Raw genomic sequence first — 27,251 nt, forward strand, 5'->3', positions numbered from 1 at the left:
TCTGGAAGCAATTTAGGAATATCATCAGTAGGAGGATCCTGATTTAGAATTTAAACCTGCATAAATCTTCTGATTGGTCAGAATTTAATCTAGTGAGAGTAACAGATAGTTAGGCCTGCTCACTCTCTGCTTAATGTGATGGGTAAAAAGTTTTATTCACAAGTCTCCTTTGAAAGTGTGTGCTAAAGTGGACCTGTGCTTACACTGACATTGTGAGCCTGAGCACGTTTCCTCCAAGTTCAGATCTATAGGCTCCCAAAAGATGGGAGAGCTGCAGTCCATTTCCTTGGCACATTTGCTCTGTTTTCTGTGAAAAAATATCCATTCTTCTTCCCCTTTTTGTCAGTAGTGCTGATTAACTGTTAGTGATTTATGAAGAATTGCTACTAAGCAAGGAAGGAAAAAAAAAGAGTGGAAAAAATAAAATCTCTCCCTACCCACTCCTGGTTTTCTGCTTTTCTCCTCCCTCTTTGACTGCTTTGACTTCATAAAACAGCTATCAAATGTTCTAAGTTAAATATTCTTAATATTTTGTGTAGATGGTATTTAAAAGTGTATTGACTTTTTAGATTCGTGGAACATGGAGAGTACAAAGAAAATTTGTATGGCACAAGTCTGGAGGCAATCCGGTCCGTGATGGCCAAAAAGAAGGTTTGTTTGGTGGATGTGGTCCCTGAAGTAAGTTCTGCAGCTTATTTTAAAGAATGCAAATATGATTTACTGCTGCCTGAGCAGAATGGGACTCTTGGGAATGCAGTGCAGTGGTTACAGTTCCTACATGTCCAGCTGGGACAAGCCTTGCCAATGAGACTATAAATCAACTTTTATTCTCTGAATAAAGGTTTATTCAGAAAAATAAACTATGAAAGATGCATTGTAGTAGGACCTACAGGGGGTAATTTTAGATGATTGGCTTTAAGGCATTTACAGCATGGGGTGGAAAAAGCTGATAGAACAAGAAACACTTATAGTGTATTGTAATTTGGAAATAGTTGGCTTCTGATTGTGATGGTGTGAATTATAACATCTGTATTGTCTCACCCTTCACATAAGGCTGAAAATGGAATAAAAGTTTTTAAAACACCTCTCAGTTGCCCCATCTGTGGGTCAGAAAAGGAGCCTGGAATCCAACACAGCCTGGATATCTCTTTAGTAATCCTCACTGTGGGACTTTTCCCTTGCTGTAGGACTAATGTGCATCCCTGTCCCAGCCTGCTCAGGTCCCAGAGACAATCCTTAGAACAAAGTTGTTGTTTCCATTCTAGTTCTGATTTTAAAAACGCTGGCCATAGCACACCCACACTCCCCCAAGGCTCTCATTTGTAGGATTTCAAAGATACAGGACCCATTTTTGGGTGCAGATACACAACAGTAACATCATGAATCACCCCAGGACAGGAGCAGTGTAAGCACTGCTCTTAATACCCCCATGCTGTGAGTTCATACTTGAAAGTTTGATCCAGATTTTCTAACTGGGCTAGGAAAAGGCTTGTGGTACTACCTCAGATAAATTCCAGTTTAAAATTGGCAGTGTTTGACTGCTTAGGAAAGCAAAGCATTACTTGCCCATGAAGTCAGGGTGTTTTATACTTTCCTCAGTATTTTTTTTCCATGTTCTTGGAATCACAGTGCTATTCAGGCCATGCTCCATGCACTCTTGTATGCTAGCCAGGAAATTCAGTGTGCAAGCCAGGACACTGGCACGAGTCTTTGTTTGAAGAGCAAGATTGCTGTGGTCAGATGTGTAGGAGACAGGACTTCACACCAGTGTGTCAGCCTGTACCAGTGAAACCACTGAAACCACTCTGAGTCTATCATGGACATGTAGCACAAAGAAGTCTGATAACAAAAAAATCATCTGTTCACAGGCAGTAAAGCACTTGAGGACTCCTGAGTTTAAGCCTTATGTTATCTTTGTGAAGCCTCTCATTTCAGAAAAGAAAAAACATGCCTTAAAATCTCACATGTCAGAAGAAATCTCATCTCCCCTTGTAAGTATTCCAACTTCTAATCTCTTCTTTTTAGACACATAGGAAGTATTTGGGCTAGCACTTCTGTTACATGAAAGAGCTCCTCTTCCATAACAAGAGTTAAAGTGGGGCACTAAGTAGGTCCTCTAGCCTTTCAGATGGAACTTCACAATGGAATTTTTGATTCTTTAACTACTCAGGTTTTAAAGTAACATGAAGCCAAGTGCCAGTCTTCCATATGGATCTGGGTTCATCAAAGCTGCAGCAGGGGAAGCTGCTGCTGAACTCAGACAAACCAACAATCATTTTACATTTCTGATGAGCAGCCCATCCAAAGGTGATGGTAGCCAGCTCTTTGTTATAGCCCCAAAGTGACACCCTCACAGCCAGTGTTCTATGGTGTACTCACAAAACACAGTATGTGGATGTTGTGAAGATCAAACATAGATCAGCTGCAGCTTGGTGAATTGTAAACCTGAACAGAGTGCATAATGTCATTATTTTGGGTAACCTGAACTTAAATTTATATCTTACAGAACTTAGTTCACTTTGTAAGTTTTTGTGTAAGCCCTCAAAAATACTGAACTTGGGACAGTGTATGAGCATTTATTTTCAGTTTTTGAGGAGTGTAGTTCCCTTATCTTGGGTTAGGCAGCAACTATAACTACATAAAATGAAGTATCACCATTTTATGTCACTCCTGTAACATATTTTCCTCCTTCCCTGAGGCCCCTTGCATTTTTTGGAACAGCTGCCTGTGGCATTCTACTCCTTGATCTGTTTTAATATCTTCAGTACCTTTTCCTAATGGTAGCAGCTTTTGTTACATGTTCTCAGAGTAATGACTCATTGTGCTAATATACTTTAAAATGCTAGTAACCAGAAAGACGTGCTGTAAACTTCACACCAACATCTTGTGTTGATCAGCAGGATGAAGAACAGCAGGAAATTATTAATTCAGCAGCATTCATTGAAGAGCAGTATGGCCATTTAATTGACACTGTACTGGTGAAAGAAGATCTCCAGAGTGCATGTAATGAGCTGAAAACTGTGTTAGATAAACTAAACAAGGATTCATTTTGGGTGCCAGTCAGCTGGGTTAGGTCATAGCTTCTTACCATGTTTAAGAGAAAGACTGTATAAAAATGTTTTGTAAATACATGAATTAGAAAAGGCAAGTACATTGAATTTGCTTCAAAACTGCTGGCCTTACCTAGAAGGCAATAAATAAAGACTGTATGACGAAACAGTAAACTCACAAGCTGACACTGCCTTTCTGAGTCAAATTTTTGAATAGCAGCTGTCATTTGGAAGTTGACACTCAGACCAAGTAAGCCAGTCCAGTCTTTTACTGATCTTTAGACTGGAAATTGTGCATTTTGTTACAGTGGAGTTTCACAAAGGGTCCCACACTTCCAAAGCATTTTGTGCTGAAACACCGACAAGATGGAAGCTTTGTCCTTTGGCCACAAGTCTAGCCACAAATTTTATGGCTAGATTTAAAACCTCAGAATAAAGTACCCTTGGGAAAAAGCTCCTTCAGCTGGATGGGAAGTGTTCTTTGGAGAGAGGTTACACGCTGCCAGTTACTCAGAAGTCCAACTGGCCAGCAAAACATGCTTCCCTTCACACAGAAGCATTCATTGCAAATCCTTTAGTTAGGCACTAAAACCTAGGCCAGCTACAGAAGGGTTTTTTTAATGTCCATCACATTTCCCAGTACTCCAAGTTGTCTTGCACAGGTCCCAGGTGTTAGTCTGCTCAGCCACAGCTTATGCCCACTTTCCCAGTCACAAATGCTGAACACCCTGAGTGTACCTGTATGACTGGCCAGCTCATAGAACATAGATTTTTATAGTGTACATGAAAACAACTGCATATGGTTCTAAAACAGGACAGTTAAGAAGCTTTGTTCCTGCAAAACATCTTTGCTTGTGCTGCCTGGTGGGACAGCCTTGACACCAACGGAACAGCTCCAAAAAGGGCACTGAAAGGAGGAGCTACAGGTCAAAATCATCATCCTTCCAGCATTTATGACTACTTCTGTTCCAAATCTGGTTTCCAAAGCATCTGATTGGCCTGAAGAAGAAAACTGGTAGAGGACCTCGTATATATTTGAGGAGACTTGAATATCCAGTATTTTTGAGTGGGTCTTAGGAAGATGCAGAGATGATTCTGTAGCTGTGCTTTATACTTGGGGATTGGAGGGGAGAGCATTGTACAGGTGCATGTTAGCTGCAACTAGTTCCTGTTTTCACTTGCCTGCTGAGGTCTAATATTTCCTGTGTATTGTGCCCTTTAAACAAGACCTTTTGGTGTACCAGTCTTGTTCCTTATATCTTAACAGATGATGTTATTCTTGTTCCATTACATTTAGCAGAACGAAAAGTTGCATATTAAAAGTACATTTCTTACATACCAGTGTCACTGAATCTACGTTACATCAAGCCCAAAAAGTTGTGTAAAAGAATCACCCCCATCCATCCTCTCCAAATGGCAGCTTTCATGTATGGTCCTGCCCATGAGCATTGAGGTTCTGTTCCCACTGCTACAAAAACCTTTCCTAGGCAGGTCCCTGCACTTGTCAGTGCTGCAGCCTGGTGGCCTCAAAAAATGCTGAGCACTCCTGCACGTGCAGTGGGCTGTCAGCCCTGCAACCATGTGCCAGCACAGCCACCAAAAAGGATTTGGCTTCTTAGAGGCAATTCATGACAGATGTACCTTGTTCCTATGAAAAACTGAGGGAAATATTAAAAAAACTATTTCAGTAATAGCATTTCTAATTAAGTCATTTTATGAAAATAATAAATGGCCAGATTGATCTCACTCTAGGTCTATATTTCAGGTTACAAACAGATTTTTATATAAACATATTTAGAAGATTCAGATTTAAGTTTAAAAGCTAAGGGTCAGAATTTATTTAAACCAAGGTTGCTATCATAACATCTTAAAATATTTTGAATGACTAGCAGTAAATAAAGCTGTATGTTACATGATCTAACATAGTCTAATAGTAGAAACATGCATTAACAGAAGCAAGGCACAAGTTACAAGATACACCTGAAATTTTCAGTTACTTTAATGTAAGCTAGCAAAATACAATATTGCCATTAAAAGTGTAAAAGATAAAAAGGTAACTTCATAGTGGGATGGGTGACAGACTCACCCTAGTGCAAAGCCTCCCATAGGCAGCAATCTTCTGTGAAATTGAGTTTTACCAATTTCTGACAAAATTTTTATCAGTTCTGATAAAACTTCCAGTTTTATCTGTGGTTACTGGAAGAGGACAAGGGTTTGCAGAGAACCTCAGTGACTGCAAAACCACAGCCACGGTGTGAGACAGCCCAAAATGATGAGTCCATCTCATCCCTGATCCTCAGTGCCAAGAGAACAGCACAGGGTCACCTTCAGTGTCCCGAGTTAAAATACACATCCTCTCATCACAGCCCTAAAATTAACCAGTAACTCAGCTTACTGGCTGGGGACATGTAGCAATTTTGACTTTTTAAAACCATCCAAAATCAGGAAACTGTCCCCTGATCAAACTCCTGCTGAGTAACTACACGAAGGTAACGTGGTTGCCTAAAAGCCTCCCATGCCATCCCAGGGGAGAGAAGCTTCTCAATAATATTCCAGAATTGAATACCACCTTATTTATGCTGAGGCAGGAATTCCAGCAAAAGTCCATGTTGAATGTCATATACTCTAAGCCACACTATGATTTAAAGTGAAAAATTTGAGTTAGCAAAAAAAACCCAAAAAAACCTGCAGACAGCAGTTGTGCAAAAGAGGAGGAGAAACTGTATTTTGTTAATGAATAAAAATGTATTTTGCTAATGAGTTTGTGTTTTGGATCTGCAAAGCTGATGGCACATCAATCATGGCACAGATTGGTGCTTGGAATCCCATCCCGACTTTTTTTTTCCCCCAAGTCCCCTCCAGGCAGGCAGAACAGCCCCCTGTACATTTAAGTAAGTGCACAGGAGGCACCACAAAACCCTTTATCCTTCTGTGCTGATGATTCCATGAGCTGGACTCCCTTCTTTGCTGTTTCCTTATCCCAGAGATCCGGAGTCTGCAGGATCTTTATGACCAGTTCCTCAAAGGCATGTTGCACTCCATCCTCTGTCTTGGCACTGGTCTCTGAAGGAAGGGGGGGGGGAAATATTTTATCTTATTTGCAGGGAGCATATTCCACTTAGGAAAAATTTATTTTGGGACCAGAGAGAAGATGGGAGTTTTTTAATGAGTGAACCCCCTCTCCATTCTCTCTTAAAGGTACACTTAAGTTGAATAGGATAAACAGAAATAAATCCCAGACTGAAGTATCACATTTTTCCACCAAAAAGAAATCCACAGTTCCCCATTTTCTCCATAATGGAGAAAAATAAATTGTTCTCAGGTTGTGACAGCAAATCTAGAAGATGATTATTCCATAATAAAGCTGAGAAACAAATACAGCGGAAATTGCATGTTGTCCCCTATGTATTTCAATTTTTCCTAGAAATCTTTTCAAGAAGCTTTTTCTTTAGAAACTCAGTTTGTTCCCCACCTTTATATCTTCACAGTGTACATTTTACTGTTGCTCTAAGAATATTGTCTTTTATGTAGCTGCAACAGAAACCTGGAAATGAAAGATCAGCCACAGTCCTTGCAGATATCAGTAAGGAGGAAAATTTCAGTCTTCTGGGCTCTAAATTAAAAACTCCTACTAGTTTCAAGTGAATATAAAATTCATGCCTGTACAGTATATGCAGAAGTTCAGGACAAATGCTCGAGGTTTCCTAGTTAATCTGAATCAACCTTTAAGTAGTTCAATAACAAGATTAGTGGTTTTTGTGGGGTTTTTTGGTGTGATTTTAACCAAAATAAAGCATCACATAGAGTTGCTAAACAGCCCCTACAGGCGATCACGCAGCTCCTTACCCAGAGCATCACCTCTCTCTGCTTGACTCCATTTCTGCGCTCCTGGCTCATGCAGGCACGTCTCTGCCAGGGATGGGTTTGTCTTTGCCTGAGGTGGGATTAACCCAAACAACCTTTCCTGAAATGCCTTTCATGTGTACCACGGGGACTTTATCTCCATCCACTGCTGCAGGGGGTCAGACTGTGCAGGACCAGCTCGATTGCTGGAGCGTGCAGGGGCCGCCTCTCACATGCTACAGCTTCAGAAGCTTTACACTCCCCAGAGCCTTGGAGAAACTGCAGCAAAGGGCACTCAAAGCCTCCACTGGAACGGAAGGAAGTCCCACGCCTTGACTAAGGAAGCCTTTAGAAGTGTTTTTGTTTGTCTGCAGCTACTGCTGTACGATCAGAACACTCATTCTGCACACACTGTGGCTTAAGGACAAAATCTCAATATGCAGAATACTTTAGCAAAGAGAGAGAAGGAGCAGGAAGGAAGCGAAGGTGAAGAAACCACAAAAAACAGCTCTTGAAGCATGTACATCTCTCAAAACCCAACATACCCCATCTGTCCGGATAAAGACCTACCCATATGGCCAGCTGTACTGCACGGCCCTCCAGGACCATCTTCTTCGTTTTAAAATCAACACCTAAGAGTCAGAAGGGGAGGCTCGTCAGAAGGCACCTGCGAATGCCCGCCCTGGCACCCCCGCGTCCGCACGATCCCGGCTCCGGGCCCCAAACAGAACAAGCGCAGAAAGAAGAAGCCCAGCAGGAAGGAGCTCAGCGCGGGCGGACTCCGGGCTCACCGACGGTGGGTGTCAGGCGCGGATCGAAGGCGCCGTCCATGAACCTCCGCAGGAGGCTGCGGGGAGAGAAAGGGCGAACTCAGCCCGGGGCTGCGCTCGCGTCCCCGCGCGGGCCGCGGCAGCACCTGGACTTGCCCACGCCGCTGTCCCCGACCAGCAGCAGCTTCAGGGTGAGCCCCGAGCTCGGGGTGAGGCCTGCGGGCTCCATCCCGCAGCGTTCCGGGCCGGCAGCCGCCCGCTCCTCCCGGCCCGGCGGCGCCGCGGCCCCGCCTCTGAGGCGGCGGCCAGGCCGGGCCGGGCGGGGCGGGAGCGGCCGCGCTGCAGCCGCAGCGCCAAGGGCGCCTGGCGGGCGGAGGCGCGGCCATGGGCGACTTCCAGATCTCGGTGGAGGAGCTGAACGAGCTCCTGTCTAACGAGAGCGGCTGCTACAGCCTGCCCAGCGCGCACAGCAACGAGGTGGTGCCGCGCATCCACGTGGGGAACGCGTGAGTGCGCCCGAGCGGGGCCGGGCGGGTGCGGTGCCCGGAGGGGCCGGGCCGGGCCGGGCCGGGCTGGGCTGGGCCGGGTGCGGTGCCCGGAGGGGCCGGGCCGGTGCGGTACCGGCGGGCAGAGGGCAGGGCCGGGCCGGGCCGGGCCGGTGCGGTACCGGCGGGCAGAGGGCCGGGCCGGGCCGGAGCGGTACCGGCGGGCAGAGGGCAGGGCCGCGCCGGGCCCTGAGGCGCCCCGCAGTCACCGAGCAGCTCCCGGTGCTTCGGGCCGGGGGCAGTCAGGCTGCAGGACGGGATCGGCCGGATCTCAGCGGGCCCTGCGGGGTTTATTTTTATTTTTTACACCACATCATGATTTCAGTTATCTGTTCTAGTCCTGTCCTATCCTGCTGATTCTCCTTCCCTTTTTTGGTTCATCTCCCTGTGAAAATCGGATTTTTTTTTTTTTTTTTTTTTTAATTCATGTATAGTTTACCGGGTCCCTGTTCTTACTTTAGGTTTGTACCCCCTACAGGTCAAGATCGTAGGTTGTCACTAACTTACTCCTAAGGCAAACCAAATTATATTTGTTACTGCAGGTGCAGGACATGTACATGTAGAAATGGGACTGAAATCACTCAATAGACAGCCACCACCTCCTTCATACTTGTAGCACTTTCCTGGAGAAAAGGAAGTCATAACTTGCAAGCTGATCTATGCATTAAATAATTTAAAAATAATTTCGAAGATAGTTAGCTACTACAGAGTAGTTTTTGCATTGTTCAGTAATTTATTTTATTTATAGAGTATGGATTTTAATATGTTCACCTGCAAGCGTGTCTCAGAACAGATAATGCATGTATAAGTTGCACAGTGGGAAATCTCTGTCTAGTACAAATCTTGACCGTTGAGAAAGACTTTTTATGTAATAAGTGACAAACAGAAATATCTGAAGCATCAGTGCAGTTTGTAGCACAGGAACAGTTCAGCTGGTAGTTGGATAAACAGAAAACATGCAGTTGTATTGTCAGTGTTTCTAAAAGAATGCTGAAAAATTGTGGAGAGCAGCTAAAACTAAGAAATAACTTTGTGGCTGAAAAAAAACTATTTCACAATTGGAACAGATATTCTACTTAATTTGTCAAGACTGAAGAGGCAATATCTTTGCAGCATCCACAGAGAGTTAAGGTAATGCTGAGGTCTAGTTGAATAGGTGGATTTCCATTAAGATTTGGTCACTGCATGGTGAATTTTGATATTCTCTAACTGCTATCTCTCCTTTAGAGTAGCTCATCTTTAGATAAAAATGACAGCAAAGAGACATTGAGGCTGATGAGGTTAAATTGGGTCACAGTGTAGAATAACAGTTTATCTGTCAAGAGAATTCAAGTTGCAGACAGAGCCAAAGCAATGGATCTTCCAGGCAATACACAAAAGTCAAAATTAATGAAAATACAGAGATAAAATGATAAAATATTTTTTAAATTACGGGTGTCCATATTGCCATAGGCAATTCTGATCTCTCAAGATCAGACAAAATTTGTGAAGATAAGAGTAAAAATGTTATACCCCTAAAACAAGAATTGTGTAGGTGATAGACTAGCACAATTATATCTTTTTCAAACAGTAACAAAATAACAATTTGGGATGCACTGCAAGTGCACATCATTTTGTGTTTCTGTGTAAGTGGAGATGTGTTTCAGTGTAGCATCTTAATCTGACCAGAAAGGTTGGACAGAATTCATTTTTATCAGGGCTGCAGGTGACACAAAAATGGGGACGAGAGGGAGCACTCAGCACACTGGAGGCTTTTTATCCAGAGCGCCCATTCTTGTGAAAAGCAGTGTTTTACCTGAAAATGGACAGGCTTGGATTTCTGAACTGCTGATTAAGGGAATTTGTTTGTGGGGTTTTTCCCAGATGCCTGGAAACCTGTAATGATTCTGGCCTTGTTTCCAGAACTGTATTTGGTAAAAATGTTCTGGTTTTGAATGCCCAAGCTTACTTTTTCTGTCTGCTTTGATGTATGGGGATAACACATAAAGCAATTCTTTGTTCTTAATGTGCTAGAAGTGCAGGTGTGTTGTAAGGAGTATGGAGGGCATTCTCCCAAAATTAATATTAAATTCAGTGACTAAGGGAAGTGTTGGTAGGAAAACAATTTTGCATGGACGGGACAGTGCCAATTAAAATGTGTTAATAGGCTGGCATGTTTTGCCATTAAAAACTTGGTTTATTTGTTTATTAGTTCATAGCCTCGTGTAGCCTAAGTTGCTGATGAATGGTTCTCCAAAACCTATGTTTTGTCTGTGGCTGGTAAAATAATTCATCTCTGTTCAAAAGAAACACTTCTTACTGGTGTTACTCACAGGATAAGGAACTCTAAATCTCCCATATTGAGAATGGACGAGATTCTGTGGTTTTTTTTCAGGAACCAGATGAAGCTGCTGTTGCCACATTCACTCATGATTTCAGGATGGGAGTCCTGTTGATGCTGAACAGTCATATACATGCTGGTCTATATAATGTTAATTAAACCATATTCTCACCCTACCAGGCGTAGGAACTCACTGCTGAATTAACACTTTTTGGTTTGGCCTTGCTCTGTAGGATTTTTGTGTTGAAAGCAGAATTCTCCAGGCACTGAAACTTCTCCCCTGGCACAGATGATGTCCTGCCAGATGGAAAATCTGTCAGCATTTGTTTGGGTAATGAAGTCTTACAAATATTTGGTTCATTGCCATAGTTGCTTGGCACAGACAGCAGAAAATGTAGAAGCTTCAGTCATGCATAAATCTTCATCTGCTTTCACTAGAATTTAAGGGGTGTGCAGTCATCAGGAAGAAAGGAATGCTCAAGATGTTCATGGCCTTGAATTACATCAAAATTGTGAGTGAATGCATTCAGAGATTCATATAGATGTAAACTGACTGATTTGGGTGTTTAAGTTTTTAGATTACCTAAGTGTCCAGCAAAATGCCCTGGATGTATTGCCATCTCACAGAAACTTGTCCAAAATGATACTGCACAAATGCTTATCTGGAGTTCAGCTTAATATTAAGACCTCTTGTATTTGCAGTTTATGAGTTGAGCTGTAGGGAGTTTTTAAAAGATATTTCTGTTTCCATATCCATTTAAGCACATACTGAAAGCTGGTTTTAAAAACAATCTGTCTTTTCACACAGTGTGCAGGAACTGACTTATCCTTCAGCTCAAGCTTTCTGTCACATCCTGCTAATGTTGACCAGTGGGGCTCAGGTTTTACTGGGAGACCAGTGGTGTGATAAAATATGTGGGGTTTTTTTCTTCCCAGGAGAGTGAGGCAAATATTGCAACTGACATATGGAAATAATTAGACTCAGAATGAAAAGTAGTGGGATTATGGCAAAAAGGAGTTAAAGCTCTCTGATATCACTTAATGGTTAGCTCCTCTTACTGTAGATTGCGTGCCAGGGCACAAGCAGACACTGGTGCATGGTCAGCTGTGTTACTGAGCAGATGGGTTCTTTGCCTTTGTGCATCCTGGAGCTTTTATCAAAGCTTATGGCATTATTACTGGATCTAATTAATTGCCATCATCAAGCCTGAAAGGCATGAATATTATCATCCAGCTCAATTATTCACTAATAGGGTAGGTGACTTTTAGCCACCTAAAGATGGAAGCTGGTGGTTTTGCTACAATTGGGAAAACTGAGGAATTGGAAAGGACTTAGCTGACCTAAAAGTTCTGAATGCTTTCTTAAGTACTTCAGCATCTTAAACATCACTCATCTGGAGTCTTTCACATTCAGATACTGATTTCAGCTGAAAATTGTAACACTTGTGATGGGAACACTGAGTCTCAAAGACTGAATGATATCTCTGTGTTGCTGGCCTCTGCATAGCCTTGACAGATCTTTCCAAGACTTCAGAGGTGTTGAATAGCACAGGGCATAGGACTACACCTCCTAGTAGCCCTTAGATGAGTCTTTTGAAGATTTCAGTAACATTTACTCAGTTACTTTCTTCCTGTGGCCTGATAAGAAGTCAGTGCTGTTTCACAGTGTTTAAAATTGCCCCCTAAAATGTTAGTTTATCTGGGCTGCCTGCTAAAGTAGCAAGTACTGCTTATCAAGTTCTGCAACACTGGTACCTGACAGTGGAGGCTTTTTATAACTGGTTTTTAAATTATTTTATGTGGATAATAATTAATCTTAGAAGTTCATGTGTTATCATCTCCAATGTTATCCTACTTTGGTCAGAATTTTATGTTCAGAAAGTTAGAATTTTATGCCATTGTAGGATCTAACAGATGCAGATTCACTTTCATGTGTGCATTCCTCAGTTGTCAGCCAAGGAAGCAGCATTCTCTCATGCACAAGTAGTGACCATGGCTCTGAATGTTTTTGTGAATTTATAACCTGTAGCAAATTCACTTTTGGGCACAGCATATTGGCATCTATTAACAGAAAAATCAAAGGGTTTGGTTATCAATACTTAAATACTGAGATGATTCACCAAATTCTAATAATTTTCTTGACGCTTTTTGTCGTGCAGGTTCATAGCCAAGAACATTACGAGGCTGCAGCACCTGGGGATAACCCATGTTCTGAATGCAGCAGAGGGGAAATCATTCATGCATGTGAACACTAATGCAGAGTTCTATGAAGGCACAGGCATCAGATACCATGGCATTAAAGCTAATGATACACAGGAATTCAACCTCAGCCGCTATTTTGAGGAGGCAGCTGATTTTATTGACAAAGCCCTTTCCCAGAAGGATGGTAAGGCAAACTGAAATACATTTCTACCATGTTTTCTGTGCACTGCTTATGTTTCTTAGAGATTTGCTGTTTAAAATGCTTCTTTGCTCTTATTATCCACAGAACAACCAAGTGAAAAGTTCAGATAAAGGCCCTGAATCAAAGGCACAAGAATGCACAATTAGACAGTTTTATCTTGTGTAGGTCTCCAATACGTGGCAAAGGGAAGTCTGTCACTTTAGGGGTGACTTTGAAATGGGAAACAGCTGCTGCATCTTATTATAGTTTCTTTCTGGGAAGAGATGTTTTCATTTTTCCTTTAGAAATGTTAAATCACATTAAAAATATTCTTCAAAAAATAAGTTAAGGGGGAAGGATTCAGAGGATTCCACATCTCCCCTGTTTTTTCTTATTATGAAGAACTTCTGCAGACACTTAACAAAACAGGGAAACATGAGTAAAACAATAAAAACAATGATTACAATAAAAAAAAATTATTCAATAAAAGATGAAACCCATATTGTCTGGAAATTTCATTGATCCAATCTGGGTTCTCCACCTTTAAGTCCTTTACTTGTTCCCTCATTTAATGAGTCAAATGAGTGCTTTACTCGTTCCCTCAGCTTCTGGCTGCTTGTGTGGATAGATTCCGAGTGTGAGGAAAGGTTGAGGCAGCACATCCCTTGGAAGTCTTGGCAGCCATATCCATGAGCAAGCAGCACAAATCTGTCATTGCTGTGGCTGTCTCCCTGCAGGCCAGGTGCTGGTGCACTGCCGGGAGGGCTACAGCCGCTCGCCCACGCTGGTCATCGCCTACCTGATGCTGCGGCGGGGCATGGACGTGCGCAGCGCGCTCTGCGCCGTGCGCCAGCAGCGCGAGATCGGCCCCAACGACGGCTTCCTGCGGCAGCTCTGCCAGCTCAACCAGCGCCTGCTCGGCGAGGGCAAGGTCAGGCCCTAGAGCACAGCACCCCAGCGCTTCTTTCTGGAGTTTCCAGAGCTTAGAGGATGGCTGAGGCGCTTCAGAGACGCGAGTTTCAACCACCGCGCTAAAGCGAGATGGAATTCCTGCTTGTCTAGTGGAAGAACCTTCTGGAACTCTGGGATTCTTTCGAGATGGGACAAAATTGTGTCGCTGTTTGGAGCTGTTGCCATAAAGAGATGTTTTTAGAGGGATTGCTTCAGTGATAAGAGCTGTCTTCACATTGCAGAGCCCCTGCAGACTCCATAGCATATGTGGTTTGCATTGACACTGAATGTGATTCATTTAAGCTTTGTCTTTAGTCTCACCAGTTCCCAAAAGTCCCAACACATCTCTTCGCTCACTCTTAATAAGAGCACTGTAATTTGTAAAGCTTATTTTTCGTGCACACAGGTGCCTAAAGTTTGAATGTAGGAGCTTCAAGGAATGGGAAGCATACATACAAATGCACAGATGCATTCACTTGGAAAATAAAGTGCATGCAGTGTTTTGTGTGGATTTATGCAATTCACAGTGTGAGAGTAAAGCCATGCAGAGCTCATGCTTGATGCACCCTGTCTTTCCAAGATTAGTTTTTTATCTCTTCTGTTACAATAGACATGAAATAGTCTGTTACTGAATGCTCTTTTATTTTTATTTTGAAATCATAATAGAAAAAAATTGTCAAGAGCAAATGCTGAGGGAAGAACTTGAACAAGGAAGAAATAATATTAGTATTTAGAAGTGTTTGTGGTGGATGTATAATTAAGTCCTAAGTATCCTAATATAATGCCTTTCAAAGCTTGTATGGAATTACAGTGTCTTTATCTCTTCTTTATATCACTGTTCAGTGACAGAATGGAATGACCACATGTGCAGATTATTTCCAGCACAGGTGTGCTTACAAAGCAGTTTGCAGAAGAACACTCTTGACTTCTTGGATTGCTTGCATGGTATCATTAAATAAAAATGAGCATTGTTATGTACCACACTGTATAGGAAATATTTACATTCTATTTAAATAAATAATGACTTGATTCCATTTACTACAGATGAAATGAGTCATTGCAGTGTTGGGAGAGGGAGCTGTGTTTGGACTGTGCCTGACTTGGTGTGTAAATGTGGACTGTGAGTTACAGCACTGTATTCATGCAAATGATCTCCCACTGCAAACTGGAATTGTTGGTTAAACCATCACAAACCAGAGTGGCTGTTCCATTCTTACCTGTGCTTTAATGCTGTTCTACAGCGAAAAATCTCAACACTGCTTTAAACAGAAATACTGATACACGTGGTCCCAGGTGTAGTTTTGTCTATTCAGTGCACCAATCAGAAATCACAAAGGACATGCATGCATTTTTTGTACTTAAGAGTTAGTGAAATTAGAGACGGGGCAAAGAGGGAAGGTGAGAAGCTACTCACATTTTACAGCAAGGAACAAAGATGAAAGTCCAGATGGACAGAATGATGGTGCATGTAAAACTAATTTCACCTACTTACACTGAACTGAATCTTTCTTCACTGATGAATAAGTACAAGAAAGAAGTCTGTAACTGAAAATTAAGATTGAAAGCAAAAATAACATCTTGGATTTCTTTCTTCATCCTTTGGTCCTGCAATGGGGCTGCAGCAGCACTGCCAGGAACGCTTCATGAGAGAATGGTGCACTGCTGAAAAGTGAACATCCCATGCAGTTATTTCAAACTTAGAATTAATGGTATCTGAATGCAGAGCTAACAGCCACAAAACATTGTATTGTAATTCCATTTCTGGATGCTAAGCCTGTATTGAAATTGGACACCCTTTTCTTGTACAGTAAGAACTCATCTTCATAAAAGGCCTTGGAGATGAAAGGCATTGTGTATAATAATAATAATGCATGTTTCTGACTTGAAAAACAAATTTGTGTCAAATACATCCTCCTCAGCAAAGAACAGCACCAGAATATTAGCAGTGTTTACTTTCATCATTTAGATACTTTCATTCAGCTGCCTTCTGTTATCCAGAGCTAATTAAATCTCTGATGCCAGAAGCAGAACTTTTTACCTTCTATTAAATTTTATATTAGTTCTGCTATTTGCTATGATGTTTTTATTACAGAGACTATCTAGTGGATTCTGTTTTAGTTTAGCACAGAAGTTTCTTCTAAAATTACTTTCTGGGCTTCACCAATGACTCAAACTAGAAACAGAACAAGCCTGAGAGGTGTCCTTTAAGGATTTGCTGGTGAGAATTAATGTCCTGTTAATCTCTTCTGCAAATAAATCCTGGAAATAATGAAATGTTGGTTGTGTGTTTTAATTGCATGCTGATGTTGCTGGCTGGCTGACTCACCAGATGGAGCTGTAGGATTGTTATTCTTCCCTGGAGAGTCCTCCCTGAATCCCTGAACTGTGCCGCTGTGTGAATCCAGTGCATTCTTACCCCTGAAAAAGACAAGCCACCAGAATGACTTGGCAGTCTCTGGTAGAGAATAATAAGAATCCATTTATTTTGGCTTCTTGCAGGAGATCACAACATTCAGACTGTTGTATTCACTCTGTAGCATTGCAGAATTCTTCTGAGGCAGCTGAAACTTGATTGGAAAAGCTGCATCATGGAAAAAAAAAACCCAAACAAACAACTGTTTGAGAAGCAAAGTTCTTGATCGTGTCAAACCCAGAATTCTGGGCAGTGTGTGAAGTCTGAGCCATTGTGCACAGAGAGGCTGAGGTGCAGCTGCCCAGCTTTGGGCTGGGATGCTGAGCAGAACCTCTGGCCAGGCGTGGGCAGGGTGAGCACCTGAAGCTGGAAGGGCTGAACCAGTTTCAGGAGCTGGTTTGGCTGGGTCTGCCTGCATTGCAGTGTTGCAGTGCCAGTGTTTGGTAAGTGCTTGAGCTCAGAAAGGAGCAGCCGTGGGTTCAGGCTGAGTGCAGGTGCTGGTTCACTCCTGGTCCTGCTCCTGATGTCTCTGATTCCTCCTTAGAACAGGGCGCTGCTTGGGGCTGAGGTGGGGTTCCCTTTATTCCCAGTGTCTGCCAGGGGCTGTGTTTTGGGTTTGTGCTGAGCACAGTGATGATCTTACAGAGCTGTTTTTGTTACTGCTGAGCAGGGCTGACACAGAGCTGAGGCCTTTTTGCTTGGGGGGGTGAGAAAATGGGATGAGACAGCTGAGCCCAAGGGGCCAAATGGGTGGCCTGGGCCATTTGGCAGCATGCTCAGCATGCACAGCCTGCAGGGCTGGTGCTGGTCCTGGTCCTGCTCTGCCAGAGCTGCCTGAGCACACCCACTGCCCGCTGGAGGAGTTCCTGCTTCTCTTTGCTTTTCACACATGGCTTTTGCTGTTCCTGTTCGAATGTCTTTGTCTCATGCCATGAGCATGAGCCTTGGGTTTCTGTCCCAGTCCTGCTTGGTGGGCAGTGAGCAAGTGTTGACAAAGCTTTTTTTTTTGACTTAGAGATGGGGCAACTGAGAGATGTTTTTAAAACTTTTGTTTTATATTTAGTTTCATGAAAAGGGTGAGACAATACAGATGTTATAATTCATGCCATCACGATCAGAAGTTAACTATTTATTAATCACAGTAGGCATTTCTTGGCTAATCAGCTTTAGCTACACTATGCTGTAAATGCTTTAATCATCTAAAATTACTTTTTGTGGGTCTTACTACAATGTATTTTTTATAGTTCTATTTTTAAACATTTAGTCTTTTTTGTGAGGCTATCTTTTGAAACTTTTTCTAGTTCAATTTCTCTCTCAACAATATCTGCCTTATTCTATGGTATTTCTAAGTTAGTATTTCTTATTTTAAAGTTTGCAGACATGTATACTGTGTGAGGTTTTTGTTAGGTTTTGAGAATTTTCTACAAATCCATTTCCCTGTGTGGGTTTGGCTGTGGCTGTGGGCTGAGGATGGAATTGTTCAGCTCAGAGAGAGCAGCGGAGATCTGAATTGAACAGGTCCAGCATCAGTCCTACCCTGGTAGTGAGAGCTCATTCTGAGAACACTCTATCCTTGGCAACTCTTTTTGTTTTTTCCTGTGCTTCATTAACAGTACAGAAATATAATAGTAGCAGTTAATATGTAACAGTTAGTACAGAGGATTGATTGTTTAAGTACTTGGGAGAAGCTACATCAGGATTTTTATGTTTTATGTGACAGCTGATTACTCTAAATGAGATTCTTTCCATAGGCCTGCACTGACAACAACAGCATTTGGAAATATTACATGAAAAAAAATGAACAGAAACTGAGCTTTGGTGGATACACACAATTCTAAAGACATTTAAAGCAGGGAGTAAAGAGGTAGCAAGGACTCAGGGGTTACCAGCACTCAGCTTGGTTCTGCTCTCCTGTTCTGCTTGCCAGCTGTACTCCCTGCTGCCACCAGCTGTGATCTCACTCTGGACAAGGCTCTCAGGGTGGTATTCCTGTCTGACAAAAATAATACCAAAATCGTTGTTTAGTTCCTGCTCCTTCAGGACTTTGAGTCCTTCACTGCTTGTTCAATTTAGGTCTAAGCCAAAAATAGATTTACTACATGTAAGTAAGCAAAATTATGCTTAGAATAATTGCAATAGTTGGGAGTTTGGTTTCCTGTATTTGTGAGACCATCATTAACTGCTTTGACAAAAAGAAGAAGTTAATTAAAGATAATCAGTGCTACTGGTGATGATGATGATGATGATGATAGAGAAAAAATACTGAGCATATTGGAGGCAAATTATTTGACAACAGTCTGTACTAAAAAATGTACTTGGAATATTTCCTGACTGGCTGAGGAGAAAAAATCTTGGAGAAAGAAAATAGTGTTTTGTTTTCCTCCATAAAAACAGAGTAATTTCTGAGATGGTGTGCTGGTTTTATATTAGATGGCTGGATGCCTGAGGTGTGGCCTGGAGGAAAGGAGGAAGGGGAACTGACACACACACTGTAGTGTGAAACACAATGCATTATTTAGTTTAGACATTCCTTGGAGTATTTGGAAAGGAGAGCACTTTTGAGAATGCTGATTTCTAATTTTTGGAGTATTTGGAAAAGAGAGCACTTCTGAGAATGCTGATTTCTAGTTTTCAGAGTATTCAGAAAGGAGGGTGCTTCTGAGAATGCTGATTTCTCATTTTTGGCTGAGCAAAACACAAGGAAGGAAAGCACCTTCCAGGGTATGTCAGATGCTAGAGTTTCAGGGCAGGACCGTGGCAGGAGCAGCTGTGCTGAGCTCAGCCTCAGTGCCATGGTGCAGCTGCTGGGGGTGTTTGTGTGCGGATGAAGGGGTGAAATGTCCCAGTCACTGCTGCTCCTCATCATCCAGGGCACACCAAGGGGCAGCACACCACCCCACATCACATCTGGTGGCACCAATTTTCTGTACCCACCAGGGGAATGGCCAGAATGGAATGCAAACCATTCTGAGCCTTGCAGTCACAGGAAAGTCAGACTGAATGGTTTGGAATCTCTTCTACAGGAAATATTTTCCTGAGGAAGTCTGGGACTGGCATGGCAGGAACACACACGTGTCCCTGTACTGCTTCAAGCAAACATTTTGTTTTCATAGCTGTGACAAGCTCAGTGCGGAATCTTAACCTTCCTAAAGACTGAGATGCTTTCTGATTCATGTATTTAGCCTAACACCATTTGCAAATCACTTGAAGGTGTATGTGGTCTTGAGACACTGAAATAATGATATTTTCATCACTATCATCTTGTTTTGGCAAGGAAGAATACCATAGTTGAGATTTTTTATTTTATCATGTATTCATGATACGTGAATACATCTTAGGCATAAATGCCCTAGACCTAAAGTCATTATTTTTCTTTTTGTTGGTTGGTTTTGTTGTTGTTCCATGGCTAGAAATCAGTCTGGCCAAGGTCTTGTGTTTAAAACAAGCAAATATCCTGTATTCAACATTTCACACAAGTAGTAGTATGCAATGAATTTAAAGCAAATGCAAACATGTGTTAGGTTGATTTTCCCAAGAGTTAAAAATGTGAGAACGAGCACATCAAAAATTATGATGTGCAACATTCTGGCTGTTTAATTTAAAAACACATTCCAAGCAAACTATTTTTAAGGAAAAGTAAACACAATAACTTCTCATAATGAAATGAAGCTCTTCCCTGGTTCTTCCAATGTATTTGTGAAACAAAATGTAGAGCTCCTTGTTTTGGAAAGGAGAGAAAAAAAGCTACCCTAACCCTAATCATTTCCCAGCAGAGACTGAAAAGCAGAATTACTGAGCTACAGTTTCTAGATTTACTCACTTTATACAACAAGCAAAGGGAAGAGGAACAACAACAGCAAAATGTAAAAAGTCTGAAAAACCTTTGGAAAAGACAATAACCAGAGTTTCAGAGATGGATGCAGGCAGAAGCAGGTTTTAATTACGCCATTGTTAGGAAAACTGCAGAAAGGCTTGTCAGGTTGCACTTCATTGTAGCCTTGTCTATCACCTTTTGTTGCCAGGCTCCAAAATGAGGTAGATAAGTGAAGTTTTTGCATAACAGTTGTAAAATATTGTCACTAAGCCACCCCCACACACCCATTTTATTTCACACTGACAAAAGCTGAGATGAATGAGTTGTCTGGCCCTTCCCACTGTGTATAGTCATTGGCTGGCTTGGTTCTAAAAGGGATTTTAAAAAGGGGAATAATGTGCCTTTGCCCAGGATCTGAGGCTGTCAGGGTGCTGAAAAGCTGATCTGTGACCATGCAGATCCCTTGGGCTGTGTGTGCTGTCTGTGTCCTGACACAAATCACATCTCACTCTGTGCAAGGGTGGCAGATGTTTAAAAATGATGCTACAGAAATCATTCCTGAGATCACTGAAAATACAGAAACACCAGTGGAGCCGACTTTCAGCAACAACAACACCATGAACCAGGCAAAACACGGAGGAAGACACATACAACAAGCTCCAGACCTTAATGGTAAGAAAAATTATCATTATTACTGTTTTGGATCTTAACAGACAATTTGTAAAAGAATATTTGGTATCATCTATGTTTGTTTATTAACTTTAGGTGTGGCCCAGCTGCTTTAAGTGATAGATATTTACATCTACTGTTGAAGAAGTATGAATATAAACATTAGAAAAAATATATTGGAGTTTATTGATGCCAACATCCAAATGATGAACATTGCTACTCTGCCCAGACAACTCCAATGCATAAAACCTGTAGTAGATATTACTTAACACTTCTCTGTGTTTTGTGAGGAAATATCACAAGTTATCTCTCCCTCTTTAATATTAGGATCGGGGAATAGGTTGACAGTGGAGACAATAATATAAATTTCTAGTATTTAGGAACATCCACACCAATTGTGACTAGAATCACACACCAAAAGTGGCACATTGAGGTTGTGTTCAGCTAAATGAGGGAAGTGTGCTGCTCATTGTCCTTTGCTAACAGACAGATCTTCAGCCAGGTTCCAGCAGCCAAAAATGCTTCAAGATACACTGTCACTTGACCAAGAGTCTAACTTTAGCAGTGATGCAAGGCACCAGTCTTTTGAGGAGAGACAGAAGATTGAAAGCTAACACCAAACAGAGAAAGGTAGCTTTAAAAAACTTCTCCACTGGAAAATAGGGCAAGCTTGGTCCTCCAGACACACAGCTCAAAGCACAGAGCAACACAGGCACAAATCAAACTGAGAATTTCCTCTCTTGTGCATGGCAGATCTTAGCCAGCCTCCTTTTTCTGGGGACAGCTGGAAGGCAATTGTGGATTTCTGCTGCAGCTGTCATTAAGGCATTTAAAAGCATAGGGTTATCAGTATTTTAAAAGAAATTTAAAAAAGAAAAAGTAATTCTTTTGAGAGTGTGACCTTCAAAGTTTCTCATATTCCTAAGAGGGGGAGCATTCTTGCTCCCAGGCAGCCCCACCAACCACCAGGTCAGAGCAGGTTGGTTTTCTTGTCACATCTCAATACCTTCATTTTTTAGCCTATTACTACTCTGACATAGCTGGGAACCTGCCCAGGTTTGTTTTTCAAATGTATAAATATTTCAAATAAAACAGGTGCATATTTTTCAAAGTGAAAAGCACATTATCTTAAGAAATCAAAGACTGAAGGAGACTGGGCAGTTGTTTAAGATACACAATGGTTTTGTATACTTATGTTGGCATCTTTAACATAAGGAATCAAAATTCTGATCCAAAGTGGCCAGACCTTTCTGGAACACATGACCAGACCACGAGCGACTTTGCACCTGCACACTCACAGGACAGGACATAAATGCAAATATCACCTACATAGCTGAGGCAAGTGCCTGGATATTTAACTGCCTGTGCATTATGGAGGTACAATAAGCCTTATTCAACATATTTTTTAGTGACAGACAAACAGAATTTTCTTAGATGCTTAGGGAACTTGGCAGTGTTAGACTGAAGTGCACGTGGAGTTCAGTTGCCAGTATTTTTGTTACAGCTGGCAAAGGTTGCTTAATTTCATTAATGCAGTCCTTCAAACTTTTAAGAAATGAAATCTTGCTAGCTGTACTTTGACAAATATAAATATACTTTAAGAAATATAAATCTGAGCACTGAAAGTCCTGTTTCTGCACTTCACAGGAAAACCAAATATTAAAATGTCTGTACAAATACTGTTCTGTCACTAAGGATTCAGGGTGAGAATTCCTTTTTGCTGAACTAAATCTTGTGCACCGTGAGGAGAATGGGCCTAACAGACACAGCCTTCTCTGTGAGCTGACCTTTGAAGGTTTCCACCACAAACAGTGTTCCTGGGTTAAATCTGTCCTTTTGACTAGAAACATTCATGTAGATGAATTACTAACATAGATTAATAACTTCCAGATGAAGTTATTTGATAAGCACTTAAAAATCAAATTTTGTGTCTTCCCAGCAAGTCAATTAACCAAGGATGTCATTTGGGAAGAGCCACTTTTGGGAAAAGTTATGCTCCTACAACTGGAAAGTTTCTAAACACTTAATGCTAAGAAATCTTGTCTTTTCTAATGCTTCATTTTCCTAGAGTTATCCATTGAGAAAAAGGAGAAGAAAAAATCTGTAAGGTTCCTAGTAGCCAGAAGATTCCTCTATCTCTCTCAGGGGAACTATGTGGAATTTCCACAGAGAACAGGAAACTTGGAAAAGCTGCTGCCTGAATAGTGGGAATTCCTTAGTGCTGTTGTTAACCTGTGATTTCTGTAACCTGGAACACATCATGCAAGCTAAAAACCACTTTAGGAACACTTTTTTTTGTTGTTGCAAAAGAATTTAAATCTGGAGTCAACATCTGAAGTCAATAGAGTTAAACTAAAGCACTGGGGGAAGGTGTTGCCCACAGGTAAATGGAGCCAAGAGAATATTGCCAAAAATTCCCAGCTGCTCTATTTCCCCCCCTGCACAGCAGTGACCTGAAATGTACCTGGTGGGTTTTATTCACTAATTTGCACATTGTTACTCAAAGATCTTATAACTGGAGTAGCTGAATAGTCAGGAGCTGTATGAATGAGCCTGTTGAGATATTTCTTCTGAAAATCTGCTGTTCAAGTCATTCAGCTCAGAGAGAGACCTGCTACAGGAACTGTTGTGGTTTGACACTGACCCAACACCAGGCACCCACAAAAGCCACTCACTAACCCTCCCCTGCACAGCTGGGCAGAGGAGAGAAAACTTTTTAAAAAATCTGTTAGATTATAGCACTTATAGTCTGGTAAGAGAGTGAGAGAAACTGAACTAGAGGTAGCTGGAGGTTTGGAGGTTTGAGATATGGACCAGGAGAAAAACACTCCAAAGGCAAAACAGGCTTGGCTTAGAGGTACAAAATGACTTTATTACTAACAGGATCAGAGGAGGGTAATGAGAAGTAAAATAAGCCCTTAGAAACACCTTCATTGCCCCAAACTGTTCCTCCTTCTACCAATAGCACAGGCAGACAGGGCGTGGGGGGTTGGTGGGTGAAAAACAGGCTTGGCTTAGAGGTACAGAGTGACTTTATTACTACCAAAATCAGAGGGGGATAATGAGAAGTAAAATAAGCCCTTAAAAACACCTTCATTCCTTCAAAGTGCTCCTTCCCACCCACAGTGCAGTGCAGAGGGGTTGGTGGGTGCTTTCTCAGAGCTGGCAGGGAAAGAGCCTGGAAAGAAGGAAAAAACAGGAACAAAGGAAAGAACAGGAATGAAGGAAAGAACGGGAATGAAGGATTACAGGAATAAAATAACAGGATTTAAGGAAAAGGCAGGAAAGAAGAAAAGAACAGGATTTAAGGAAAGAGCAGGAATTAAGGAAAGAACAGGAAAGAAGAAAAGAGCAAGAAAGAAGGCAAGAACAGGATTTAAGGCAAGAGCAGGATTTAAGGCAAGAACAGTAAAGAAGGAAAGAACAGGAAAGAACAGGAATTTAGGAAAGAGCAGGATTTAAGGCAAGAACAGGATTTAGAGAAAGAACAGGATTTAGGGAAATAGCAGGATTTAAGGCAGGAACAGGAAGAAAGGGAGGAGCAGGAAAGAAGGAAAAAGCAGGATTTAGGGAAAGAACAGGAAAGAAGGCAAGAACATGATTTAAGGAAAGAACAAGATTTAAGGCAGGAGCAGGAAAGGAGGAAAGAGCAGGATTCAAGAGTGGGAAATTAAGGAAAGAACAGGAATTAAGGCAAGAGCAGGATTTAAGGCAAGAACAGGATTTAGGGAAGGAACAGGATTTAAGGAAAGAGCAGGATATAGGGAAAGAGCAGCATGTAAAGCAGCAGGAGCAGGAAGGAAGGCAGAGCAGCATTTAAGGCAGGAGCAGGATTTAAGTCAAGAACAGGGTTTAAGGAAAGAGGAGGATTTAGGGAAAGAGCAGCATTTAGGGCAGGAGCAGGAGGAAGGCAGGGCAGGATTTAAGGAAGGAGCAGGATTTAGGGAAAGAGCAGGATTTAGGGCAGGAGCAGGAGGAAGGCAGGAGCAGGAGGAAGGCAGGAGCACGATTTAAGGAAAGAGCAGCATTTAGGGCAGGAGCGGGAGGAAGGCAGGGCAGGATTTGGGGAAAGAGCAGGATTTAAGGCAGGAGCAGCAGGAAGGCAGGGCAGGATTTAAGGCAGGAGCAGGATTTAAGGAAAGAGCAGGATTTTAGGCAGGAGCAGCAGGAAGGCAGGAGCAGGAAGGCAGGCAGAGCAGCATTTAGGGCAGGAGGAAGAGGAAGGCAGGAGCAGGATTTTAGGCAGGAGCAGGAGGAAGGCAGGGCAGGATTTAGGGCAGGAGCAGGAGGAAGGCAGGGCAGGATTTAGGGCAGCAGCAGGAGGAAGGCAGGGCAGGATTTTAGGCAGAAGCAGGATTTTAGGCAGGAGCAGGAGGATGGCAGGGCAGAACTAACGCTCCCTGTTCTCCCTGTTCGCAGATGCCGCCTTCAGCTGCCGGGAGGTGCGCACCACGCGGTTCCTGACGGACGGGCCGTGCCGCAGCCTGAAGCCGGTGAAGGAGCTGCTGTGCTCGGGCCAGTGCGAGCCCTCGCACCTCCTGCCCAACTCCATCGGCCGCGGCAAGTGGTGGCGGCAGGGCGCGCTGGATTTCCGCTGCATCCCCGCGCACAGCCGCACCCAGCGCGTCCCCATGGCCTGTCCGCAGCAGGAGACGCGGACTTACAAATTCCGAGCGGCCACGTCCTGCAAGTGCAAGCGCTACACCCGCTACCACAACCAGTCCGAGCTCAAGGACTTCGGCAAGGAGAGCGCCCGGCCCCAGAAGAACAAGAAGCCGCATCTCGGCCGAGCCAGGAGCGGCAAATCCAACCAGCCCGAGCTGGAAAACGCTTATTAGCGGCTGGCTCGGACACGGACTGCGGCTCCGGATGGTTTCGGAACCATCCAAAGGCTCTCAGAGGCCACAGCGCGATGTTCTGACTGCAGTAGGTTCCAATTCCTTCTGCTAAGCTGGGTCAAAGGCTCACATAGGCAAAAATCGATCGGATTGTAGCACTTCTGGTCTGATAAGAGAATGAGACAAAGGCAGCTGGAGGCACCCCTTGAGGTCCGTGGCAGTTTGTTTGTGTGTCCTGCACCAGGAGGAAGGCAGAGGAGAGTGACGCTGTTGTGGGGACAATCACGCTTTGCTAGGAATCGTTCCGCTCTCTTGATGTGAAAAGAATATTGAGATCCCTTTCCTGGACAAGGATGCAATTAGGGAAGCACCGGCAGGGTCAGCACTCTCTGAAGGAGCCCAAAAAGTTTGGGGTAGCAGGGATTTCAAGTTGTGGCGAATGAAGTCAAATTGTTGGGAAATTAACACACTATCAGATGTCCTCATGCACCAGGTGTTTCCTCTCAAACACAGAAATCAAAATATTACACTGGTGTTCTCAAAAGAGAAGTATTTCATACTAATCCATTTCATACTTTCTACAAATCTATTTCATACTTTTAATAAAAAGATTATGGGGTCGACAAATTCAAAACTGATATTTGGCTACTAAAACCATATTGATTTAAGAACAATGATTTGTTTTCGGGACAATTCAACAAATCCTCCTAAGTCTAGCAGATTTATGAAAAAAGATGCTTCTCTCAAACCAGATAACCTCACTGATGTTTGTCCTGTAAACAGCTAACATTATACATAGTTTAACATAGAATATACTGATTATTCCTTATTTCCTAGAACATGTTTGACTTTAATATCAGCTTAGATACATCAATTTACATTTTCTGTTCTGTAGAGTTTGGAGTATCTGGCCACACTCTGTAGCACTAAAACTGTGCAAGCCAAGCTCTGTCAGTAAGGTGGTGGTTCTGCATTAAAAGTGAGCCTCTGCTAAGTCATGAATTCCTCTAGAAAAATCTTTAGGATTTGCAGCTTTGATAAGTCTTTAGTTTGGCAGCAACTTTCCTTTACTTAGCTTCTCAACACTCAGACTAATGTTTGTGTTTTTACATTAAAGGATATTGTTAGAAAGTTAATTGTCACATACTGTATACGTCCTGTAGAATTTATGCTGAAATAATATAAACTGTGGAAATTTGAAATGTTGATAGATTTTTCAGTTATTTTATGTGGGACCAGAACCTAGAGAGAAAAGGTATCATTTCAGAGAGTGAATTACGTATTTATTTTTTTTCCAGAAAATTATTTATGCAATGTTTTAACTTGTAGAGAACAAGAAGTAATACTGCTTTAAAAATATTTGTCTGTTATTTTTAATTTTAAATACATTGTTAATAAAGTAGAAACAATAATTAATTATAGAAAGACTCATTGTTTTTCAGTTACAGTATAAAGCTGATTTCCTGCAAAGCCAGGGATTTACAGAACAGTGAGGGTGTCAAGTCCAGTTTCTGTGATCAAAAGTGTTGAGATCCTTAATTCTACCAACCTACACATCCCTAAAGAACCTCCATCCTGGACCTCCTTGCTCTGGTACAGGAAGTTTCTCATGGAAAAGTTCTTCCTGGGCAGATGAGTAGCTCAGAATTATTTCC

At 42.3% G+C, this 27,251-nt stretch overlaps 4 protein-coding genes across 10 annotated transcripts in view; 3 read left to right on the forward strand and 1 right to left on the reverse strand.

The window, feature by feature from the left end:
• MPP3 (MAGUK p55 scaffold protein 3) overlaps positions 1 to 4,386 on the forward strand; it is a 23,225-nt gene extending 18,839 nt beyond the window's left edge. For 3 of the 4 annotated variants that reach the window (XM_030256364.4, XM_072918988.1, XM_072918987.1), the window contains exons 17-19: positions 570 to 678; positions 1,869 to 1,991; positions 2,898 to 4,386. In XM_030256364.4, the coding sequence (XP_030112224.1) occupies positions 570 to 678; positions 1,869 to 1,991; positions 2,898 to 3,080 (415 nt within the window). In that variant the 3' untranslated portion in view covers positions 3,081 to 4,386. The remainder of the gene's footprint in view (positions 1 to 569; positions 679 to 1,868; positions 1,992 to 2,897) is intronic. The other variant, XM_030256365.4, reaches the window with a different exon arrangement.
• The window catches only part of LOC105758914 (ras-related protein Rab-18-B), a 9,235-nt gene extending 1,186 nt beyond the window's left edge, over positions 1 to 8,049 (reverse strand). The window contains exons 1-4 of one of the 4 annotated variants that reach the window (XM_072919008.1): positions 7,820 to 8,049; positions 7,685 to 7,740; positions 7,464 to 7,525; positions 5,026 to 6,113 (exon numbers count right to left, since the gene is read on the reverse strand). In XM_072919008.1, coding sequence (XP_072775109.1) covers positions 6,057 to 6,113; positions 7,464 to 7,525; positions 7,685 to 7,740; positions 7,820 to 8,049 — 405 coding nt within the window. In that variant the 3' untranslated portion in view covers positions 5,026 to 6,056. Of the gene's footprint in view, positions 1 to 5,025; positions 6,114 to 6,199; positions 7,526 to 7,684; positions 7,741 to 7,809 lie in introns of those variants that run through there. The other 3 variants (XM_041721454.2, XM_072919007.1, XM_072919006.1) reach the window with 3 other exon arrangements.
• DUSP3 (dual specificity phosphatase 3) lies at positions 8,037 to 14,900 on the forward strand. The gene is made up of 3 exons (XM_030256395.4): positions 8,037 to 8,169; positions 12,688 to 12,914; positions 13,649 to 14,900. The coding sequence occupies exons 1-3, from the start codon at positions 8,048 to 8,050 to the stop codon at positions 13,852 to 13,854; spliced, it is 555 nt and encodes a 184-aa protein (XP_030112255.4). The 5' UTR covers positions 8,037 to 8,047; the 3' UTR covers positions 13,855 to 14,900.
• A 344-nt stretch (positions 14,901 to 15,244) lies between these two features.
• SOST (sclerostin) lies at positions 15,245 to 27,021 on the forward strand. Its single transcript, XM_002198526.5, has 2 exons — positions 15,245 to 20,761; positions 25,178 to 27,021. Exons 1-2 carry the CDS (start codon positions 20,542 to 20,544, stop codon positions 25,594 to 25,596), a joined length of 639 nt encoding a protein of 212 aa, XP_002198562.3. The 5' UTR covers positions 15,245 to 20,541; the 3' UTR covers positions 25,597 to 27,021.
• The last annotated feature ends 230 nt before the right edge of the window (positions 27,022 to 27,251 follow it).

Source organism: Taeniopygia guttata, chromosome 27, assembly GCF_048771995.1.
Source record: "Taeniopygia guttata chromosome 27, bTaeGut7.mat, whole genome shotgun sequence".
Taxonomy (NCBI): Eukaryota; Metazoa; Chordata; class Aves; order Passeriformes; family Estrildidae; genus Taeniopygia; species Taeniopygia guttata.